Consider the following 21978-nt stretch of genomic DNA (forward strand, 5'->3'; position numbering starts at 1 on the left):
TTTATATGAAAATGAAGTAAACCATAAAAGTGGCTAATAGTGGTCCAAATGGAAAAAGGACGATCATCTGTGATCACTTATATTTGCAACCAAAAATTTAATTTTTATACGAAAATAAAGTAAAATGGTAAACTTGGAAAGACTTGTTGCTTTTGTAATTAGGCACATTTAGCAGTCTGTTTACTTTTCAAATTCTAAACGTTCTTGGCCTCTGCATTCTAGTTTGGTGGAAAGGATGTTTAACTCCAAAATTATATTCTTTTAATTAAAAACCATACCAACATTTTCATTTAATTTGTTAACTTCATTTTTATTTTTATAAAATCTAATTTAATAAGTAATATATATTTTGATGTTTTGTTTAATTATATTGATTAAATTATATTCACAAACGTTTATAGTTTGTTAAAAATTAGCATTAAAACTAAATTTAAATACACATACAAATAAAAATACAAATATTTTTTGAAAATAAACTGATTATTATAATAAGAAATATAAACTAAAAAAAATTTAACTGACTTACAATAAAGTTTTTTTTTAAAATTATAACGTACTCGTACTATATAACACATGCAAAAAGAAATACATATTTCTCAATTCAATCATTGCTGAAAATTATGGATATAATTAAAATAAAATTAATAAATAGCGGGTTTAAAAATATCGAATGAAAGATTTCGTTTTCATTCTAAGTGAAAGAAAACAGATTCGTACATATAAATATGAAGTTAGGAAAACTCAAATCAGTTTTCTTTCGCTGAGAATGCAAACGAAATCTTTTATTCGATATTATGAAACAGGCTATAAATTCCAAAAGAAAACAATAGTACATAGAACAGAAAAGTTAGACTCAAATTAATATTAAGGACAATTTAAATAGAAGAAGGATAGTAATAATTAAATAAAATCATATTTTAAATCACAAAGCATTGCAAAGGAAAAAAACAAACAATTAAACAAAATTTAAAAAAAGCACACGCAATTTTAGTTATGAAATTTTTGTTTTTCTAGAAATAAAAACATTTTTTTGATTTGTTCTCAAGCGCTCTTTTTTTTAAAAAGGATTTTTTTAATACACAAGTGCTTTGTTTAGTTATTTTTTAATTTTCAAGGAATTAAACTAAAAAAAGCACCATATTTTACAAAGTAGAATAATAAGTATGTATGTGAATTTTAAAAAAAAATCTGTGCGTTTTTCCAAGTTTATTAACCTTTTTTACTATAACTCTCTGTCTCTCTATATTAATCTCTCTTGATACTCTCAGCTTTGGTAATGAAAGTAAGGAAATTATTCCACAGATTCAAAAGGTCAATAACTAACTCTGTTCTTAGTTTTATTTTTTAATGTTTAAGTAATTATTTTTTCGTATGTTGTATCACACTTGTTTATCTTCATTTTTATTAAGTATTTTTCTCTCTCTTTCCTGCTTTCTTGTCTCTTTTTAATGCAGGCAAATCAACAATCACTTTGTATTAATGTATCACTGAGAGCGCTTATGATTTCATCTCCCATCTTGATTTTATCAGCAATATCACGAGCATCGGTTATTAGTTTGGCTTTCATATTGATGAAATATTCAAAATCGGCAAACTCGTCTGAGTTTAAGTTCTTCTCCAGCAAGCTGACCACACTAATGCCACGACGATCGATATCAGCCTTAAGACGTTTAGCTTCTGTTAGTTGTTCCAATAAACGATCACGTTTTTTTTCAAGAGATTTCTGTAAAGAGATGCAAGAGAAAAGAGAATTAATAATTTTGATTTTTTTTTTAATAGAAAATCCAAAGCGAATTTATATAGAAGGTGGTGTCGGGGCGAATTAAGGCAAATAAGAGCGAATTCATTAATGTTTTATGCAAGGCGAATTTATATACAAGGTGGTGTCGGTGGCGAATTCAGGAAAATACAAGCGAATTCATTAATTTTTTATATATGGAGTTTGACATTCAAAACCACTCTCTCATTGTTTCGAATGTCAAACTCCATATATAAAAAATGCGTGAATTCGCTCGTATTTTCCTGAATTCGCCACCGACACCACCTTGTATATAAATTCGTCTTGGTTTTATGTATGGAGTTTGACATTTGAAACAACTCTCTCATTGTTTCGAATGTCAAACTCCATAAATAAAAACCTTGTATATAAATTCGCCTTGAGAAAATCTGTGGAAAATTTGATTTTGTTCCAGATCCATCTCTCATTTCAGGGTATTTGAGGAAGATTGGTTTTTGGCCTCTAGTAAAGGTTTCTAAATGTATCTAAAGAATTTTACAAATTAGCTGGGTACCATTATGCATGGAATATGACATCGTTCAAGTGACCAGCGCGGCTTGACACGGATCCAAGAGTATAAATGTTCATAGATAGATCCGGTATAGATCTGCGACTTCAGGAAAATCCACAAGAAAAAGTCCCAATTGCTTGAATCGATCTACTTGCAAAACGCCCAGTTCAAGCTATTACAACCCAGTTCAAGCTATTACAACCTAAGATCACTAATCTCTTAGATTAGTGATCTAATAGAGAATCAACTGGAGATCAAAGCAATGCTTAACAAATATTTTGAATTACAGGCAAATAACATTGGAGCTGAATTAGTAAGAGAAAGCTGAGAAATTCTATTCTACATGAGTTTTCCACAAAAGACAGAAGGCTACACATATAAATGGATGATAATTTTTTTAAAAAAATATCCTTAACTCCATAACATTGGATCCTAATCTTTAGATCATTAAAAAAGCAAATCTAAGGAAGTTATTAAAAGCTTTTGGTGACGATCAAACTATTAAAAAATATGCAGAATTCCATAACAAAGGATCCTGATCTATCGATCAAACCTTCAAAAACCAATCTCAAGAATTGTTTGGAAAATTAGCTACAGCTTAAAGGAGATGTTGCATGGAAGTGAATTAAACAATTTTAAGAATCCTAACATTCGTAAGACAAAGATCAGTTGTTATAAAAATCATTTTAATCTACGTTCTCACTGAAAACAAATAATGCTCTTGACTTCACTAATCAACTAAAGTTTAAACCATCATTGCCCACTTACCTTTTCTGAGTTATTTTCCTCGATTGTTGTTAAATTATTCTCTGCTCTGGCAAGACGTTCTGACAGCGATAACAGCAAACCGGTTATATGGCCAATGTCTGAGATATATGTGCGACATTTAGAGGCTTCGATCGGTCTAACCTTATCGCTTAGTTTATTCAATAAACAATTACCCAGCTCATCGTTGATGGCAGATTCTTCATCTATGCACGATTGTTCCTTAGTTAAGATGCGTACTTTATTATTTAAATGTTTAATTAAGTCATCCTGCAAAAAAAAAATTAAACAAAATTATAAATCGTCCTTTTTAAGTTCCTAAATAACACAATTTAAACTTACCACTTTATTCTTTAAAATATCACAATTTTCTGGCGTTTGTTCTAGTTCACTTAGTTTCAATTCCACCGTTATCTTTTCATTAGATTCAGGATCTTCCTTGTTTTTACTACTTCTGGTCAGCGTTGAAGTGCCCACATCACGTTTGCTGGGCCTTAAAGGTACATTGGGATTATAGAGATTAGTAACATAGTCGGCAACGGTTTTAGAGCCAGGAGGACATAAAATATTAATGAGGGCATCGTTGGGCGCCAACATATTGGCCAATTCCTGCGACATTTTCTCACAATCATCTTCTATGGTTAGACGCTGGCGAGGTTGTAGTGTTGTGCGAGTTGGTGTATCCATTTCCTTGGTATTTGTGACTTCGGCTAGGCTCTTTAGTTCACTGTCGGTGATGTCATCGGTTTGTGAGGCAGTTTCTACAGTACTGGCATTAACTCTCAATACAAGTTCGCTACGCTGCACCAGTTTTAAACTGTCGGTACTCGAGTCTAATTGGGAGAGTATACTGCTACAGTCTGCCGAGTGTTCATCTTCTAAAATCGTTGGTGATTTTAAATTGCAGGTATTTGTGTTGTTTGTGGAAGATTTTACCAATAAATCTTCCTCTACTGGTGGTGGTGGTGTTAAGGGAGCTAGTGGTAGACATTCTCCTTCTGTATTCGAACATGGTTTTTCTTCATCGATTTTCTCTGTTTCCAGACTTTTTGGTATATCAATCACATTGGCCTGTGAGGTTTTATTAGAGTTACATGTGGGTGACATTTGAGAGGCATAACTACCCATAAAGGCATTATCTGTTATATGGGCCGACATTAGCTGAGATTGTAATTGTGTTATCTTTTCGATATTCTCCCTCAAAGATTCTTGTCTGGTAACCGACTTTTTATTATTGCTGCTATTGCTACTGGCATTGTTGGCAAATGTAGTATTCACTAATTCGGCTCTAAATATTGAATTGCTATTAACCGCTTCGGCATTGTTTGCACTACTCACATTACTGGCATTAAGTCTTTCCTCATGACTATTACAACTCTCCGCCAACGAGCTCAACGACGATAGTGATGAATTGTTGTTGTCCTTCATTAGAGGAGTATCTATGAAATTTGGTTCTTCAATGGTTGTTTCCAAGTTATTCATGGGTTTCTTAAGTTCTAACGAAGACTGGGTCATATATTTTGTGGGACTTTGAGTCATAGTATTGTGAACATTGGTATCAAATGATTGAGATCGTGTAAAATTTGTGGACAAATTGAAAGTGTTAAGTACCGGCGTTGAATAACGTTGTTGCTGCTGCTGTTGTTGTTGGGCGGCATATGGGGTGTAACTCTGTTGTGATGTTGGTGAATTCGATGAAATATTATTGTTGGAGCCATAACGTAGCGAGGGTGTTGAGTTCAAACTGCTATTGGATGAGGGCTGTAGTTTAGCGCCCAACGGTAAGACATCGGGCAAATTGTTGGGCAATTTTGCTGTCTGTGCCAAGATATCGTATGAGGATTTGGTTGTTGTCACCAAATCTTCATTTGAGTGTAGTGTCATTTTATAGCTGCCATGATCGGGATCCGAATTTGTATGTTTTTCCAGACTCTGTCGTGGTAAATATGATGCTTTGGAATTACATCTGGAAATGGAAGAAAATGTGAGAGGATTAGTTTAAGTTTTGATAACATTAGGACTAATTATAATATAATAATAATAAGTTAATATATAAGAATATAATGTGTTCCAATTAGCTTGGAAATAGTTACTAAGATTGACTCGGAGATTGTCTTGTTAAGTTTAAACTTAATTTCCTATGCCAGTAATGTTTGAAAGCTACAGTTTATAGATGACAAGAAAAGTTTTGGTCATAATATTGTACATCAAACACACAATCTCGTGACAACTTTAAAACAAAGTTTGTCAATGTTTAGTTGAATTTAGGACAACAATTTTTTGTAGCCGAATCAGGAAACATTCAAAACCAGGTAGATGAAACGTCAGATACCGAATGAGCTCAATTTTCAAAGATATGTTGATAGAAACGACTACCAAAGAAATCATTGAAAAAAACTCATTAAAATCCACAATACATAGGCAATCATGTGAAAACTTTGAATTTGAATACGGTCATGCTTAAATGTAATTTGGAAGAGTTCTTTCTATGGATCCAGCAGTATACCAGAGATCAAAGCACTTCTGGATTGCAAATTGTTCAGGATGAGCAATAGAGACGACCGAATTGAGATGGTTTTCTAGAAAACGTAGAGGACGCTATACATAGAGTTGTTTTGCTTTAACCTTGGACAAAATATGGATCTATCAGCACATCTGAGGTCATGTAACAGCAAAAATCACGATTGACATCAAATAAAATCAATCATGAAAACTTTATTTGATGCAAATCATGGTTTGATTGTTGGGGGTGTGCAATAGAAATCACTACCGAATTGGAACATTTTCCATCCAGGAAACGTATCGCGAATAATCTGCTGAAGTTCTGATTACAATAGATCACATACGAAATCATGTGACAACTATGAAGTGGAGTTTGACAATGTTTAACTAAAATTGGGAAGAGTTTTTTGCTTTAACCCTGGATCCATCAAATAACAGCTTCTTAGTGAACTGATGAAGAGTAAGAAACTAGATCATAAATAGTGTTTTAGGGATCCGGTTTGTCGCAACTGCGGACGAAATATGGATCCATAAGTACAGTTCAAGGAAAATATTCAACTGCTGAATTTTACTAGAGGGTATGATGCCGAATAAGGTAAATCCAGATCTTAATAGCGTTTTTAGCAAGTAACATCGGAAACTACCGGCTTTTACCATTAGCTGAATAAGACCAATAATGATTGATGATGCATTAACAAGTAACAATTAATCACTGACGAAAATTATTGTCCAAACGTACGCAAAAGCTCTTGGTGAAATATTTATCCACATAAGAAATGCCTACATGATGAGTTTTGGCTTAAAATAAAGCGCAAAAAGGCATATCCCCTAGCGCTGTGTCACTCCCTCAACCATGTTCCGGTTAACTGTAGAAGGGTTAAGGTTGTTTTTATTCTCAAGATTGGCAAAAGAAGTCATGAGAATGCGAAGGACTTTCGTCCAATTAGTATTTCATCTTTACGTCTTAAAACGTTGGAAAGACACATCGACATTCACATAAGGAGGGAACAACACGGCTTTCTAACAGTCAGAACGCCACCTAAAGGGTCGCTGTACAGCTCTGCATGAAGTCGTAAGAGTTATAGGGAGATCCCTCGTATTTATACCATACACAATGTCAGCCTTCCTGGATATAGAGAGGAGCTTTCAATACTGTAACTACTCTTGCAATTCAGCAAGCTCTTACTAACCTAGATGTTGAAGAATATATCAGCAACTGGTTAGTAACAAGAATAATTACAGCAAATACAAGTATCAGGATTGTTTCCGGGTGTGATTAGTGTTGCTCTACAACTTGGCCACGGAAAGTGATTTTGGGGTGAATCCTAACAGAACTTGTACTTTTCACGACAAACACCAAGATTCCAAACTTCAGACTTCCGCGGTTGAAAAACTGTGAAATCCCACTTTCAGATAATGCAAAATATCTAGGTATTATCCTGGACTTTAAATTATCATGGAAACTGAATATTCAATATAGGATTAAGAGGGCAACGGTGGCCTAATACACCTGTCGTAAGATGTTTGGAAAAAAATGTACATCCAATTCTTATTTATGGATCTCTTGTATGATGGATTGCAACTAGAAGAAATTATGTCGTAGACCAACTATATAAAGTCCAGAGATCTACCTGCATTGGTATAACTGGCGCACTAAGAACTAGCGATTCAGAAGCACTGAACACTATACTGCACCTTGTGCAAATAAACCTTCACATAATGCCTGCATCGAGGCTTGACGCATCTGGATGTTGGAGATCGAGAAGATATGGCCAAACGGCGATTCTGATACCAATCTTCTGCCTATATTACTCTATACTCAGATTTTGATAGGATGTTCAAGGTCTTAATTCCCTCCAGGAGTGAGTAGGGTAGTTGTAAACTAGTGTACGAATATGACTCAAGGATATATACAGACGATTCTAAAATGAGCTGTGGTGTTGGTTCTGGTGTTCAACCATAAAGAATAAATTAACTTCGTGGGTAGTATGTCCAACAAAAAAATAAGTTTTCCCTCTTGATAAAGTACTTTTCAATGATCTAGAAAAGCCACATTAAGATAAGGGTTCAATAGTTGAAGAAAATTATTTGCATAATCGTTTGTATGAATAATAGCCTTATAGAACCCTAACTCCCTGTCTATACCTGACAAATAATGACTTTTGTTGTCAACACAAAGTTGTCTATGCAAAAGGACTAACAATTTTGTCATAAAGGAGCAATTGACAACCATTTTGACGTTTATCATGATACAAATTTATCAGGTATATCCAGGGGATAATAAAGATGTATTTCAAATCAAGTTAATCATTTACTCAATGACTTTGAAAATTTCCAAATAAATAGTCTACTTATTTAAGCAGTACTTAAATATTACCGAACTGTCATAATGATAAATTCCTTAGTTTATTTATTTTTGCGAGAGCACACTTAGCGAGAGGTTAAGGTTCATTAGCTCAAATTGTACGTGAGTATATGATGCTTGCGAAAATAACAAAACAAACAGTAAATGACAGACAACAAATATTTGGAATAAACCTACATAACAATAAAAACAATAATAATAATGAGTAAATACTACTAATACAAACATACATATGTAAGTATTTGGTATGTGTGTGTTACAGTTACGATGTTTTTGAGCAACGTGAGGTTAACAATGTCAGACAAGACAGCAAAAACACAGTTATTATGATTACATTTTACAATGTTTTGGTTTTATTTTGTTTGAAACAACGACAACTTGACTGAGACAATAAACTACATACAACGTTGAATGTTGTATTAAATGATTGACAAAAAATGTAGGTATTATCTGTATTACTAAACTTAGGCAAGAGTTTTTTTTGCCAAGGCACTCCTCTTTTGGTTTGTTGTTTTTTTTTTTAATACATTTAATATGTCAAAGTTGTAAAAAATGGGAGGGAAAAATTAATGTTTTAAAAAAAGAGCTAGCTCACGTAGCTAATAATATAATAAAATGGCAAAAATTTCAAATATACATAAAATTATTTCAAAAATATTGTAGATATTTCGCAAAAACCCAGAAACTTTCTTTCGTCTTCAATGAATGAATGAATAATTGAAATTAATTTACGGATTACATACAAATTATTAGCAGTTGTAGACATCATTGTTACAGCAACTATTATTTACTGCTGCTGTTATTTGTTGTTTAATGCTTTCGGTTACAATGGTGTTTGAACTTTTTCCATCACCATCTTCATTATCATGGGCCACACTTTATCACGCACCTGCCTGCACCTGTCTTACAAGCAAATTTGTTTTATTTTTTTTCTTTCAGAGTTGTATTGAATGACTGTGAGTGTTGTATGCACCACGAGTATTTCAAATATTGAAAACGAAAGTAAAGTTCAATTGACGCGAACATGTATCAAACAAAAAATAAATAAAATTCACTTCACTACTTGAACTACTGCGACGACGGCTACTATCGCTACTGTCTGTCTGATGTGAATTATTTGATTTTTTTTTTTTTGTAATTTTTTCTCAACTAGTTTCACTAGTTTTGTAATATTATCAACATCATATGAACAACCATACAAGTATTATCAAATAGTTTGATCGATTGTCTGTCTGTTCATTATTTTACTGCTATTTTTTTTTTGGCCTCTCTCTCTTTTTCTCTCTCAAAAGCATACAACATATGTTGGTATTTAAATTTTAAGCCGTTATACAAATAATAATAATAATAATGTATTTCGAATGCATTTAAATTATTTTATTGTTTCATTGTATTTTTTTTATTTTAGTTTTAATTTTTGTTTTAAAAACACTGTAAATAATTACAGTGTTTGCCAGTAGTAGTCTGCCTGCTCTACTAACATACAATTTCGTTTATATTCTGTGCACACTCTTATTTATTTTACAGAAAACGAAAAAAATTATGCGAATTAAATTAAATTTTTGTTTAATTTTTTGTTGAGAAAAGAAAATATTGTACAAATGACAAAAACGAAAGTGAAACTGTTGAATTTATGTTGATTACTAAATGAAACAACTGTCTCGTCTATGGTTTTTAAAGTAGTTTTGTGTATACTACAACACACTCTGGGAATCTGTACATCATTCATTCATATGACAAAAATTTAGTGCATGCTAAAAAAAATTAATATTATAGCATAAACCTGATGATGCTGCGAGTTGTTTACAGGGTGTTGCCGCTTATTGAGCTCATTTATAGAATTTTTTTTTTGGAATTTTGTAAAACGATCAGTAGCACATAAAACCGCAACTGGAATTCGGCTTTAACCCTGGATAAAATATGGATCCACCACCACTTAAGATATCAAATAACAGCCACCTAGCGAAATAAAGACGAATATAGCCAAGACGAATATTCGTCACGTTCACACGTTCACTACGACTTCAAGTTATTAAAAATATATGACCCAGTTTTCTTTAGATCTTAAAAAACCCATGAATAACTTGGAAACAATCATTGAAGAACCAAATTTAATAGATACCCCTGTATCGAAGAACCACAATTCATCACTATCATTGTTGAGCTCTTTTTGGGAGAGTTATAATAGTCATGAGGAAAGACTTAATACTATATTCAATGTCATACTCAATATACTCAATCATATGACAATTTCGAAGTAAACTATGACTCTGTATAAAATTTAGATCCACCAGCAAGTAACAGCCACCTAGCGGAATTACGACGAATATTGCCAATCCTGAAGTGTCTTTCGTATAACTAGATCATAGATACCTTTTTTTTTTAATGCACCCTTAAAACCGCAATTGAGGATTAAATATGGATCCATGGAATTAGATTCCAAGGAGAAGCCTACGAAATGATGCTGAATAAATTAAACCCAGATTGTGACAGATTGACACCAATTGAAGCCAATCATTAAAATAAAAGCTGGATTCAACATTATATTCAGGATGTGCAATAGAGATGAATAACGAATTGTTATATTTTTCATTTAGAAAATCTATTGGGAACTTTCTGAAGAATTTCTGGTAGCAATATATCACATACGCAATAATAAGACAAATTTCAGTTTGGTGACGTTGAACTGAAATTCGTACGAGCTACCAGCACATTAGAGATTAAGGAGCAGCAAAAATTCTGGCATTCACTAGATTGAAAGATGCTGAATAAGGTAAATCCTGATAATATGGATAATTACATCTTAAATACATTTGTTTTGGGATGCGATCATATGCTACAGCTGATCACTAAATATAGATCTCTCAGCATACCAAAGTTCAAGGAACAGGCGAAACTTTTGGGTTTCAATAGACGGATTGATGCTGAAATAACATTTTTTTGGGGGACTAGTCGGGTACACCAATCCTAAGTTCAAGGAAATACGTCTTTTTGAATAAAACAGAAGTTTTGGGATAAAAAATCATTTTATTTTTCCATTGAGCTCTATACTCTTTGTCCAATGTTGCTTAAATTTTTTTAACCCTTCCGAAAAATAAGATTTGTCGAGGTCATAGGTATTTTTTGTGAGATGATTTCATCGTTGGAGTCAAATATCTTTCCACCGAGACATCGCAATTCGTAGCCTAATTCATGGATTTTTTTGCATGGAAACTGCAAACGCGGCAGCCATCTTCCGGAAATCTTCCTCATACCCAAGAGGCATGTGAGATGTCTAAGTCTTCCACAATCTCTAACATTTTAAATCTCCGATCGGCCAACACCATATCCAGAATTTGCGGATGTAGAGACCTCAACTGGGCGTTGACCTCAACGTTCGGACACAACGAAATTCACCCATTTACCATGGAAATAGATGGTGGAGATTTCCCTTAGTATTAATCAAGCTTAGCCTTGGTGTGAGTGATAGTTTTTTTCCGCAAAAAATAATAACGAAATTCACTTTATTCCATCTTCTCCTCGCGGTAGTCTGCTATCAATGGCTGTCAACTGCAAACTAAATGACGCAGCTTGTTCAAATTTTGATAGGAGTCGACTGACAGATGACTGTTGACACGAACAGTGTTGGCTTTTCGTTAAGGTGCGGGATATTACAAAAGTCAGGGACTTATTGAACCCTCTCGTACTAATGAGAGGAATTACAGGGTGCTACAGGGTTTATAGGGAGTTGTTTATAGGATGATGCAGCTTAATGATTTCATTTATTTAAAACTTTGTTTGTATCATGCCTTCTGTAAGGGATGATTCTCTCTTCCGCACCCCTCTCTTGTGTGTGGTGAGTTCCGACTAGATGGCAGCTTTGTGTGTAAATTGTTTTCCAGTCACTTCATTTGTTTTTGACATCAATAACTATTTTCTGTAGGATTATTTAAAACCTAGAGTCTCTGACAAATTGAAAAACAGGTCGGAAAATCAAGCCCTTAAAAATTAATGATCCCAAGTAAACTCATAATAAAAACAGCTTGTATCTAAAAGCGAGATTCAGAGAGGAAAGCTGAACGTTTCGGTGAATAAGGCACATCCTTGGATAGGATATTATGGATACATTATGGAACAATGAGTGAAATAAAGGAAACTTATAGAACGCAGTATGTATTAGAAACATAAAGAGAATGCTTAAGTCGAATTATGAAGTAAATATTTTTAATAGAAAACAAACTTCAGGAATGAAATAGGGGATAACCGTGTTTGAAATGAAATTGGAATTTAAAATCATTTGAACATACCCTGTATTTTTTATATGTTGGTCGTCTATTTTAAGGAATTAGGCAAATGCCTGTGTTTTATGTTCATGTTTTTGTAGGTATGTATAATGAAATATGTAATAATTTTTGCATGACATATGTATTTAGGTGGCACATTTGAGCTAAAATCAAAAGTTATGCGGTCTCATTTACAAATAGAATGTACAATGAACATAAATTAGAACAAAATTAAAGGCATTCACAATTTATTGTGCACCATTAGTAAGGATTTAAAACAAAATGGAGAAATTATTAAGAGACGCAAATATTTGTATGGAAATTACAAAATATTTTCGAATGATTTGCATACAAATTTGTAAGACTCGCATAAATAGAAATTTAGCTAAAATTTCAAATTGTTTTATAAAATAAAACAATATTTTTTTTAAATTTGCATAATCTGTTTACATTTAATGAAACATAATGCAGTTTAAACCTATTGAAATTCAAAAATAAAAACATCGTTTAAAAATATCAGTACCCCACATACTTATGTAAATAATTCTCCAATTTCTTTTATTTTTTTGAGCATTTATTCCACTTGAAAACATAAACACAACTATGGTTTATTCCCCATTCATAACAAAACTCCCCCAAATATTCAAACAACATACATATTTGCATAATGCATAATATTTAAAATTAAACATATAGCCATAGTTAATATTTATTTAGCACAACAAAAAATATGAGTTAACCATACTACTACATATTTACTACACATGTTATTATTTTCTTGGTTTGTTAACTATTGTTGTTTATTTCACGTTCGTCATACAGAGTGGCTCTTTTGTTATGCTCTTAAATAAATATTATTATGCTACAATTAATCACTGTTGTATTATGGTAACCGAGTTGTTGTTAAATATTTAACGTAATACGCATTAAATAATACTAACAATAAATACAATACTTAATAAAAAATAATAATAATGCAATCAAAAAAAATCCGTAAACTTTTACCCACAAAAAAACCCTCATAATCAAAGTTAAACAAAAGCCTTTGCTAAATAAATAAAATTATTGCAAAAAAATTTAATGCGGTAGACATGTTTAAGGTGTGATCGAACATATTAAAAACAAAATGTTTAAATAATATTAAATTTATGTATTTGTAAATAAAATTAAACCGTTTTTTTAAGTTTTAAAACTCAGTTATTGTTTATGGCAGGATTTAAAGAAAGTTTTGTTAATTTTTTTTTTTTTTAAAAAATTAAATTTTTAATAATAATAAAAATTGCAATTACTTTCTTTAAATTTGTCAATTTTTCTCAGAAAATATTTAGCTTTTTTGTTAAATTTATTATATTTGTATATTTATTCTACACACATGCAAAAACTTATGATTTTAACTATTTCTTTAGCAGCCATTTCCTTTGCTAAACACACCCATTTTTGTTTACTTGGTTCTCTTCAAAGGATTCTTGATCTCTCCTTAATATATTAACAACTCACGCTCTTAGCAACATATGCATACATACAGTTTAAAACACTTAACCGTTATATTTGAGGGCGTATCTGACATTTAACAACAACATCTGTATAACATAAATATTTATATTCATCAGAGATGGAAAATTGGTAACCTAACGTGGTTTTAAGTTTATTTTATTATTTTTTTTAAATTTTTGATACAAATGGATATGATTGAAGTGTTCTTTTTTTAAATTCGTTAATAGTTTTTGATATATTGTGCATGAAAACACTTAACAAACCTCGATTTTATTTAATATTTAGAATTTTAAAGTTAACTAAGGATTGTATTGCTGCATTCCACACTTTTTGGGCTATTAATAGCTCTTAACTTTCCTCCCTTCCCGGGAGGAAAGTAAAAAACATTCCCGGGAATTTTTTAATACTAAATTAAACCAAAGTGCCGCTGAAGCACACCGATTGCCCACCGATTTCAACGTGAGAGAGATGGTTTGTGAGTTTCAAAAGTGGTGATTTTTACACGGAATTCAAACAGTTTGAAGACCAAGAATTGGAGGCATTACTCCATGAAGATTGTTGTCAAACTCAACAAGAGCTTGTAAAATCATTGGGAGCTACTAAAGCAGGAATTTAAAAATGTTTGCGAGCAGCTGTGAAGCAGGAAAATAGGCTACCATACGAATTGATGCTGAGAGACCTTGAAAGACGATTTTTTATGTCTGAAATGCTGCTTGAACGAAATTATTTAAGCACCGAATCATTACTTGCGATGTAAAATGGATCCATTACATAAGCATGAGAGATCGTATGTGAAGCCCGGCCAACTAACCGAATCAACACCAAAGCCAAATATCAAAAGTGCTAAGGTAATTGCTGGGAGCAAAAGGGTCCCATATATTATGAGCTGCTGAAATCTGACCAGACCATCACAGGGAAACTGTACCAAACACAACTGATTCGTTTGAAGCGAGCATAGACCGAAAAACGCCCAGAATTTGCGGCCAGACATGAAACCATATTGTTACGAAATTGTACTTGAATTCAAATATAACGATTTTAGGGGCTGATTTAAGGGTAGCATAATGCTTTCAAATAACAGTGCTGTAATAGCAAACTGTAACATATCTGTGGGCATTATTAAATAAAAGCTTTCAGTTGACCATTGATCGTAAGTTGGCAACGCTGTTTGAATTCGAATATTCAGTTAAGGAACATTGTAGAAATAGAGCTTTCTAGATGGTAATGCAGTGTTATAAATAGTGGCAGAGGTTGCAGTCGTTAGTGAGTTTATCAGAGACGCTATTTGAATAAACATCATCTGCGTGCCTTAAAGTGTGTTGTATTTTTCAAGTGAATTCATATACATTATAAAGTGTCTGTATTTCTGAGAATTTATAAACGTGTATAAAAAAAACATTGAGTGACTATTTAATTCTGTTGTTGTTGAACATTATAAATAAATAAAGAGTTGTTACAATTTTTAAACTACTAAACGGCTTTTATTTGCAATAAAAAGTATCCGGTTTATTTAAAGGAAATTTGAACCGATGTCTTCCGATCGGATTGAAACCGATGTCTTCCGATCGGATAGTAATTTAGATACAATTGTTTAACAAGATCGGTCAAGAACTCTCTGAGGTAAAAATTTTACGAAACAGGTGTTTGTTCTCATCCATGTAACTTATTACCTATTGTTCTTAGCAAAATTTGTCTCAAATAGTATATATAGCTATTTGTTCAATCTTTTGAAAAAAATTTTTTTTTTAATTTTTTTTGCAAAATAAAAAACTTTTAGACTTTTTTCAAAATGAGCTATTTTTTCCCTCTCAAATGAAAGCTTATGTCTTTTCCTTAAATATATAGATACACATATTATTAATTTTGTATTTTTATTCAGTGTTAACGTACAAATATTGAAAATTTTCTGGTTTTAAATAGATTTTATTAAATTATTCGAACAATATTTTTTACAGTTAGTCATTCGAATAATCGAGGAAATTTTAAAAATGAATCGATTTAAAATATTTAAACTTTTATTTAATAAAAATAAAAATCGAATAATTGACAACCCTAGTTACCACTTTATATTAACTATAACGAACTTAGTTTTATATAATAATGTTAAGTGCAGCAAATCAATAGGATGTTCTTTGTCCATCCCTGATTGATAGTAAACCAGTTTAAAGAGAGGAGCATTTTTAGTTAGCATCTCATTATAACAAAAACAACAAAAACAAATTAAATGACACAAATTATAATGACCAATTTAAAACTCTGAACTTGATTTTTTTTTTTTTGGTTTTTATGACGAAAAACATCAAAGGAAATACGTAGTAAAAAATGTATATGAATAAATTAGAGAAGAGAAGAATAACGGTATTATTTCAACAAAATCATTAATACATAATCATGATTTTATAAACAATAGACTCAAAACAAAACAAAACCCAAATAAAAAAATACTATAAGATAAATAATTTGCATAAAATCAATTTAACATAATTTTATTTTTTTTTTACTGGCTGCTCTATTATAATTATTACATCATGTATGGATGTATAGATAAGTCTGTTGTGTTTATATTTTTTTGGAGCAAAAAAAACATTAATATGTATTTAATGATCATTACGATTATTGCCAGTATTTAGAAATAAAATGCCCACATGGTCGCAGGGGTACTTTGTAAACAATGCTGATGATAATGAAGTTAATTTATGTTTTCCGAAACGGATGATGTTTACAAAAAAAAAAAATAAAAAATAAAGGTGCACAAAGCCGGTAGATTTATACAAAAGTATAAAAATACACATTTCTTTTTAATTTTTTTTTTTACAATTTGTGATTTTTGTTAACAAAAATCAACAATATAATTTTACATTTACACTAACATACAGGTATTGTACTCATATAGTAACTTCCGCTGTAAATGTGTGTACACTGAAAGAATTTATGAGGTGGGATTCCATTTAAGGAAGAATCAAACAATCGTTCTTACGTTAATGGTTTTGGCGCACTTTAAAAACTTTTTAATGGAAATTGTGTTAGATATGGATTATATTTATATGATTGAGATGTTTTATTTTAAAAATTATAAACTTTTGGTTTAATATCAAGCCTCGAGTTTAATACATATGCTCAACTTTAAAGTTAACTAAATACATATTGTTTTACTAAAATATAACACCAAACTTTAAAATCATATCTTCGATCACTTCGAAAATTTCACTTCTTAGAAGCAGTTGTGTAAGATCAATGCAGTTGAATAAATTGCCAATGAAAATTAGACTATTTTGTACAAAATCTGTTCCCCTGTCCTTGTTTATGTGTGCTCATAACATGGACAATTAAAGGTACATGTGTACAGCCTTTTGTGTACCCGATTGTGAGCAAACGCCCCAGCCATTTTGCGGAAAGCTTTCTCATAACCAATGGATCATTCAAAATTGAAAACACTGATTCATGTGAGATGCCTATGGCTCCCACAATCTCTCGCACTTTTAATATCCGATCGGCCAACACCATATCAAGATTTGTTTTCAATTGTTTCGGGTGTAGAGACATCAACTGGGCTTCCAGAAGTTTCGGTATCTTCCGTGCTTGTACGACCGCAACGAAATTCAGTAAATCACTTTTTTACCATTGAAATTGGTGGTGCAAAGTATTTATCAAGCTTAGCCTTTATTCGATTTCTTCTCAGGTCACGAGGTAGTCTGCTATTAAACACAAACTAAATGACGCAGCCTGTTCAAATTTTAACAGAAGTCAACTGACAGATGTCTGTTGACAGGAGCGGTGTTAAGAGCCTGGACATTAAAAATATCGCTTTCGGCCCACCCTAGTTAAAAACGAAAGTTTCAAACTTTAAAGTGAAATATCTTTTAAATTATAAGAGATAACTTATTGAAATCATTCAGAATTTCTTTACCTTCCTACTTGTTTTATAACAAAGTTCCATTCATTGAAATCCGTCCATATTTGTACAAGTTACAAGCTGTACAAAGTTTTCTTAAACAGAGGGGGCTCATTTTGACACCCTGTATCTCACTTTGTATTCTAGCAGGGTGCTCACAGATTTAATTTTCTTAAAGCCTATGTCCTGCTCTATCATTATGTTATACATCATTTTGCAATCGGACTAATAGTTTAGAATATCCAGATTTATTAAATTTTTTTTAATGAATTATTTTGAATTTACCACCCGACTAGACTAGCAATAAATATGTTGGCAATTAAGCTATCCCCTGGTTATACCTGATAAATTTTTATCATGATAAACTTCAGAATGGTTGTCTAGGTAAAAAATATCAGGTATAGTCTCCATTTATTAGTATTATTGCTTCGTTATGATAAAATTGTTAGTGCTTTGCTTAGACAACTTTGTCTTGACAACAAATGTCATTTATTGTTATGATGAATATTTGTCAAATATAGACAGGGGTTAAGGGAAAACGTATATACATATGTTAAAAGATGTAAAACACGATTTACTTTATTTTATCTTTTTGTAAAACTTCTGCAAATAATTTTCTTTTGATGTTTTTAATGGCGTGTATTTGTTGTGTGTTCTTTGAAATGTCAAACACAAATTGACAACCAAATTTTACATTTTATGTTGGCAATAATTGCCAATGAAAAACTGTTGTCTATTATTGCCAGCTACGAAAAAGATACGTCTTCACTGGAGATAACATAATTTTAACATTTGCTGCAATATATGTTAATGAATTTATTGCCGGTTTAGACCATGAGTTACAGAAGACTCAACATAATTACAATTTAACCATGGTTTAAATTGTAAAGTTTAACCAACCCTAGTTTTATATTCCCCCTCCAGCATTTAATTCAACTTGATTTATCATAAAACAGTGTAGTGTCAAAAATATATTTTATTTTTTATTAAAAAATGTAAAGTTAATAACTAAAAAAATTATTATATTCATATGATTTAATACCCCAAAACAATGGTGAAACAGTGCGTAATAGGTTTTTTTTTAAATAAATGCGAGTTTTTTTTTGTTTATACCCCCCATTTTAGCATTTGATTATGATGGAATTTTGCATGTTACATATTTTTATAAAAGTGTGTATGAATTAGTTAGTGTTGTGTTGTTCATATACAAGTAATATTGCAAAATTTACTGTATAAAACAAATTTGAAAAAATGTAATAAAAAAAAATTTGCCATTGGCATGGTTGTTTGTTCAATTACAAACAAATCGCTAACGCCATTAAGACGCCAAACAAAACTACAACATAGATACATACATATGTACATACAGGCATGCATAAAAATAACAAATTAAATTTTTGTAAATATAATAATATATTCGTATGCTACCATAGTTTATACAGTAGCAGTTTGACCAGCCAGCCAGCAGCTAACAGCTAAGCCAGCAAATGGCATGCTGTTCAACTGGCTGCAGCTAATCACTTGCATTCTTTTCATAATGATGATTTCAACGCTGATGCGCCTGATATCCAACAAATGTTAATAAAATCAGCTAAATTCATAGGCCATGCCAGTTTTATGATGATCATTATAATGATCATGATGTTTTTTAAATTTATTTTGTTGTTACTTTATTCACGCATTTAGCCCCGAATGCATAACCGATGCGACAGCTACGAAATTTGAAAAAAAAAATACTATAATAATACCGTCTAAACGATAGTAAAAGTATTTAAATCATTATTTCAAAACACCAGCCAACATAAACAAATTATAAAATAAAACTTTTTTTAACATAAAATATAAATAAAAAACTGTAAAGAAAATAAAACTTGTTTAACAAGTGTTGTTTTTTTTTCAGAAAACTTGGAAGAAATTTGTTAGTGAGTTAGAAATGGATATTCAAATGATCTTTAAGGAATTTTTAATAAATCAGAAGCGTAAAAAATCTAGGAATTCTGGCCACTAAATGATGTTATGATCATTCCGAATTGGCCGCTTTATGTTGCTTTAATAAACTATAGACAAGCTGTCCAAAACTGGTTTACTAACAGTTTTATTCAATCTAAATAGCTGTATTTAGATTTTTCGCATTTCGTAAATTTAACTTCAACCAGTCATAATTTTAAAGTTTCATACAGAATAAAGCTAATTTTAAAACAGTTTAAAATCTTTCAATAAGTCCGTGATTTTTTCAATTTTCCGCCTTGTAACTTAAAGTGTAACACTCCTCCTGTCAACAGACATCTGTCAGTTGATTCCTGTCAAAATTTGAATAAGCTGCGTCATTTCGTTAGTGTTTGACAGCCATTGATCGGAGACTACCGCGGGACTTGAGGATAAATGAAAAAAGTGAATTTCGTGTGCTCATTAGTCATTTTTTTTTGCGGAAAAAACATCACTCAAAACAAGTTTATGCTATGGGAACTCTGCACCATCAATTTCAATGGTAAAGATGTGGTTAACTGAATTTCAATGTAGCCCTACAATCATGGAAGATGCCGAACGTTCTGGACGCCCAGTTGAAGTCTCTACACCCGAAACAATTGAAAAAATTCACGATATGGTGTTGGCCGATCGGAGATTGAAAGAGCGAGAGATTGTCGAAGCCATAGGCATCGCACATGTCTCAATGGTCTCAATTTTGAATGATCACTTGAGTATGAGAAAGCTTTCCGCAAGATGGGTGCAGCGTTTGCTCACAATCGACGACAAACGCAATCGTTTGACAACTTCAGAGTTGATTATTTTTTAAATAGTTGGCAATGCATCACACTTTTCAGAGTTGATTTTCATATAATTTATTGACAGACAAAAGTGAATCTATATACATATATAAACATGAAATGGTCCATGTATGTAATGGCATCACGTGAGAACGGCTGGAGCGATTTGGCAGTTTTTTTTCTATTCGATTCAAAATTTTCAGCAGATGGTTTGTAAAGAAAAAAAGTTTTAAAATTCCGGCTAAACCGGCTTTTTTGAGTCCAGTCAACTGTAATAAAAAAGCCCCTTAAGGTATGCCGTACAAATTTAGATATTTTATTTGCTTATAAATAAATATGTACATCTTCTATATACCCAGCAAAAATTGTGTGATTTTTTGTAATGACAACTAGCTATTTCATGCATTATTTTGTAATGAGTGGTGGTTACCCTGCACATTATTTTATTTACTAGAATAAGTACTTATTTTTATACAGGTTGGTAATGAACTTTTGCATTTAGCACAGCTATCTAGTGTGTTTGACTGGAAAACGGGAGGTTAGTGGTTCGAACCTGTCTTCACCTTCGTGAGAAGGATATATATAAGTTTGTCATTCCGTTTGTAATTTCCGCAATATAATTTTCCGATCCTATAAAGTATATATGTATATTCTGGATCCTTATATGTAGATAGCGGAGTCGATTGAGCCATGTCCGTCTGTTGAAATCAATTTTCTGAAGACCCCAGATATCTTCGGGATCCAAATATTCAATAATGCTGTCAGACATACTTTCGAGAAGTTTGCTATTTTAAATCAGCAAAATCGGTCACAAATGGCTGAGATATGAGGAAAAACCAGGACAACCTCGATTTTTGACCTATATCTGGATTACTAAGTCATTAATATAGACAATACGGGTATCTAATGATAGATATTTCAAAGAACTTTGCTACGACGTATATAAGACCAAAGTAAGTTGGACCTACAATGGGTCAAAATCGGAAAAAATATTTTTTAACCCGAATTTAAAAAACAAACAAAATTAAAATAATTCGAAAAATTTTTTTTTTCACCAAAAAAAATTTTAAAAAAAAAATTTTTAAATTAAAATAAAAAATTAAAAAAAAAGACTAGAAAAAAAAAATTGTTTACCTAAAAATATTTAAAATTTGTATTTTGAAGTATAATTTGGTTAAGGGTATATAAGATTCGGCACAGCCGAATATAGATCTCTTACTTGTTTTTTATTCAATTCGAAATTTTCAGGAGATGGTTTGTAAAGAAAAAAAATTCAGAAATTTTAATTTTTAATAAATTGCATTTTTTGGAGAAACTTGAGGAACTAACATTAGTAAATAGCGACCGGGCGAAGCCGGGGCGGTCATCTAGTTATAAATAAACTCTTTGCTAACTCACAGTGGCTAACTTTTCGTTATTAAGTATTTAACTTCCCCACTGTGCCTGTTTATGTTTTCATTGAAAAAAGGGTTGGCTACACTGCAGAAAAACTCATATTTCCCCTCTTTTGTTCATAAAATTTTGAGGTTGTTAAAGAAGTTTAGTGCAGCATTTCGAACCTGTAAATTTAAAAACAATACAAAACAGCAGGGGCCCGACTTTTTTAAAGTGCTTAAAAACATCACAATATAAAAAATTTAACAAA

At 31.7% G+C, this 21978-nt stretch overlaps 1 protein-coding gene across 3 annotated transcripts in view; it reads right to left on the reverse strand.

Annotated features, from left to right (window-relative positions):
• Positions 1-283: 283 nt before the first annotated feature.
• Positions 284-21978, reverse strand: part of Shrm (Shroom) — a 135706-nt gene continuing 114011 nt past the window's right edge. For all 3 annotated transcript variants that reach the window (XM_065513369.1, XM_065513371.1, XM_065513370.1), the window contains 3 exons: positions 3396-5019; positions 3057-3323; positions 284-1723 (listed from right to left, as the gene is read on the reverse strand). In XM_065513369.1, coding sequence (XP_065369441.1) covers positions 1460-1723; positions 3057-3323; positions 3396-5019 — 2155 coding nt within the window. In that variant the 3' untranslated portion in view covers positions 284-1459. The remainder of the gene's footprint in view (positions 1724-3056; positions 3324-3395; positions 5020-21978) is intronic.

This window comes from Calliphora vicina, chromosome 5 (assembly GCF_958450345.1).
Source record: "Calliphora vicina chromosome 5, idCalVici1.1, whole genome shotgun sequence".
NCBI lineage: Eukaryota > Metazoa > Arthropoda > Insecta > Diptera > Calliphoridae > Calliphora > Calliphora vicina.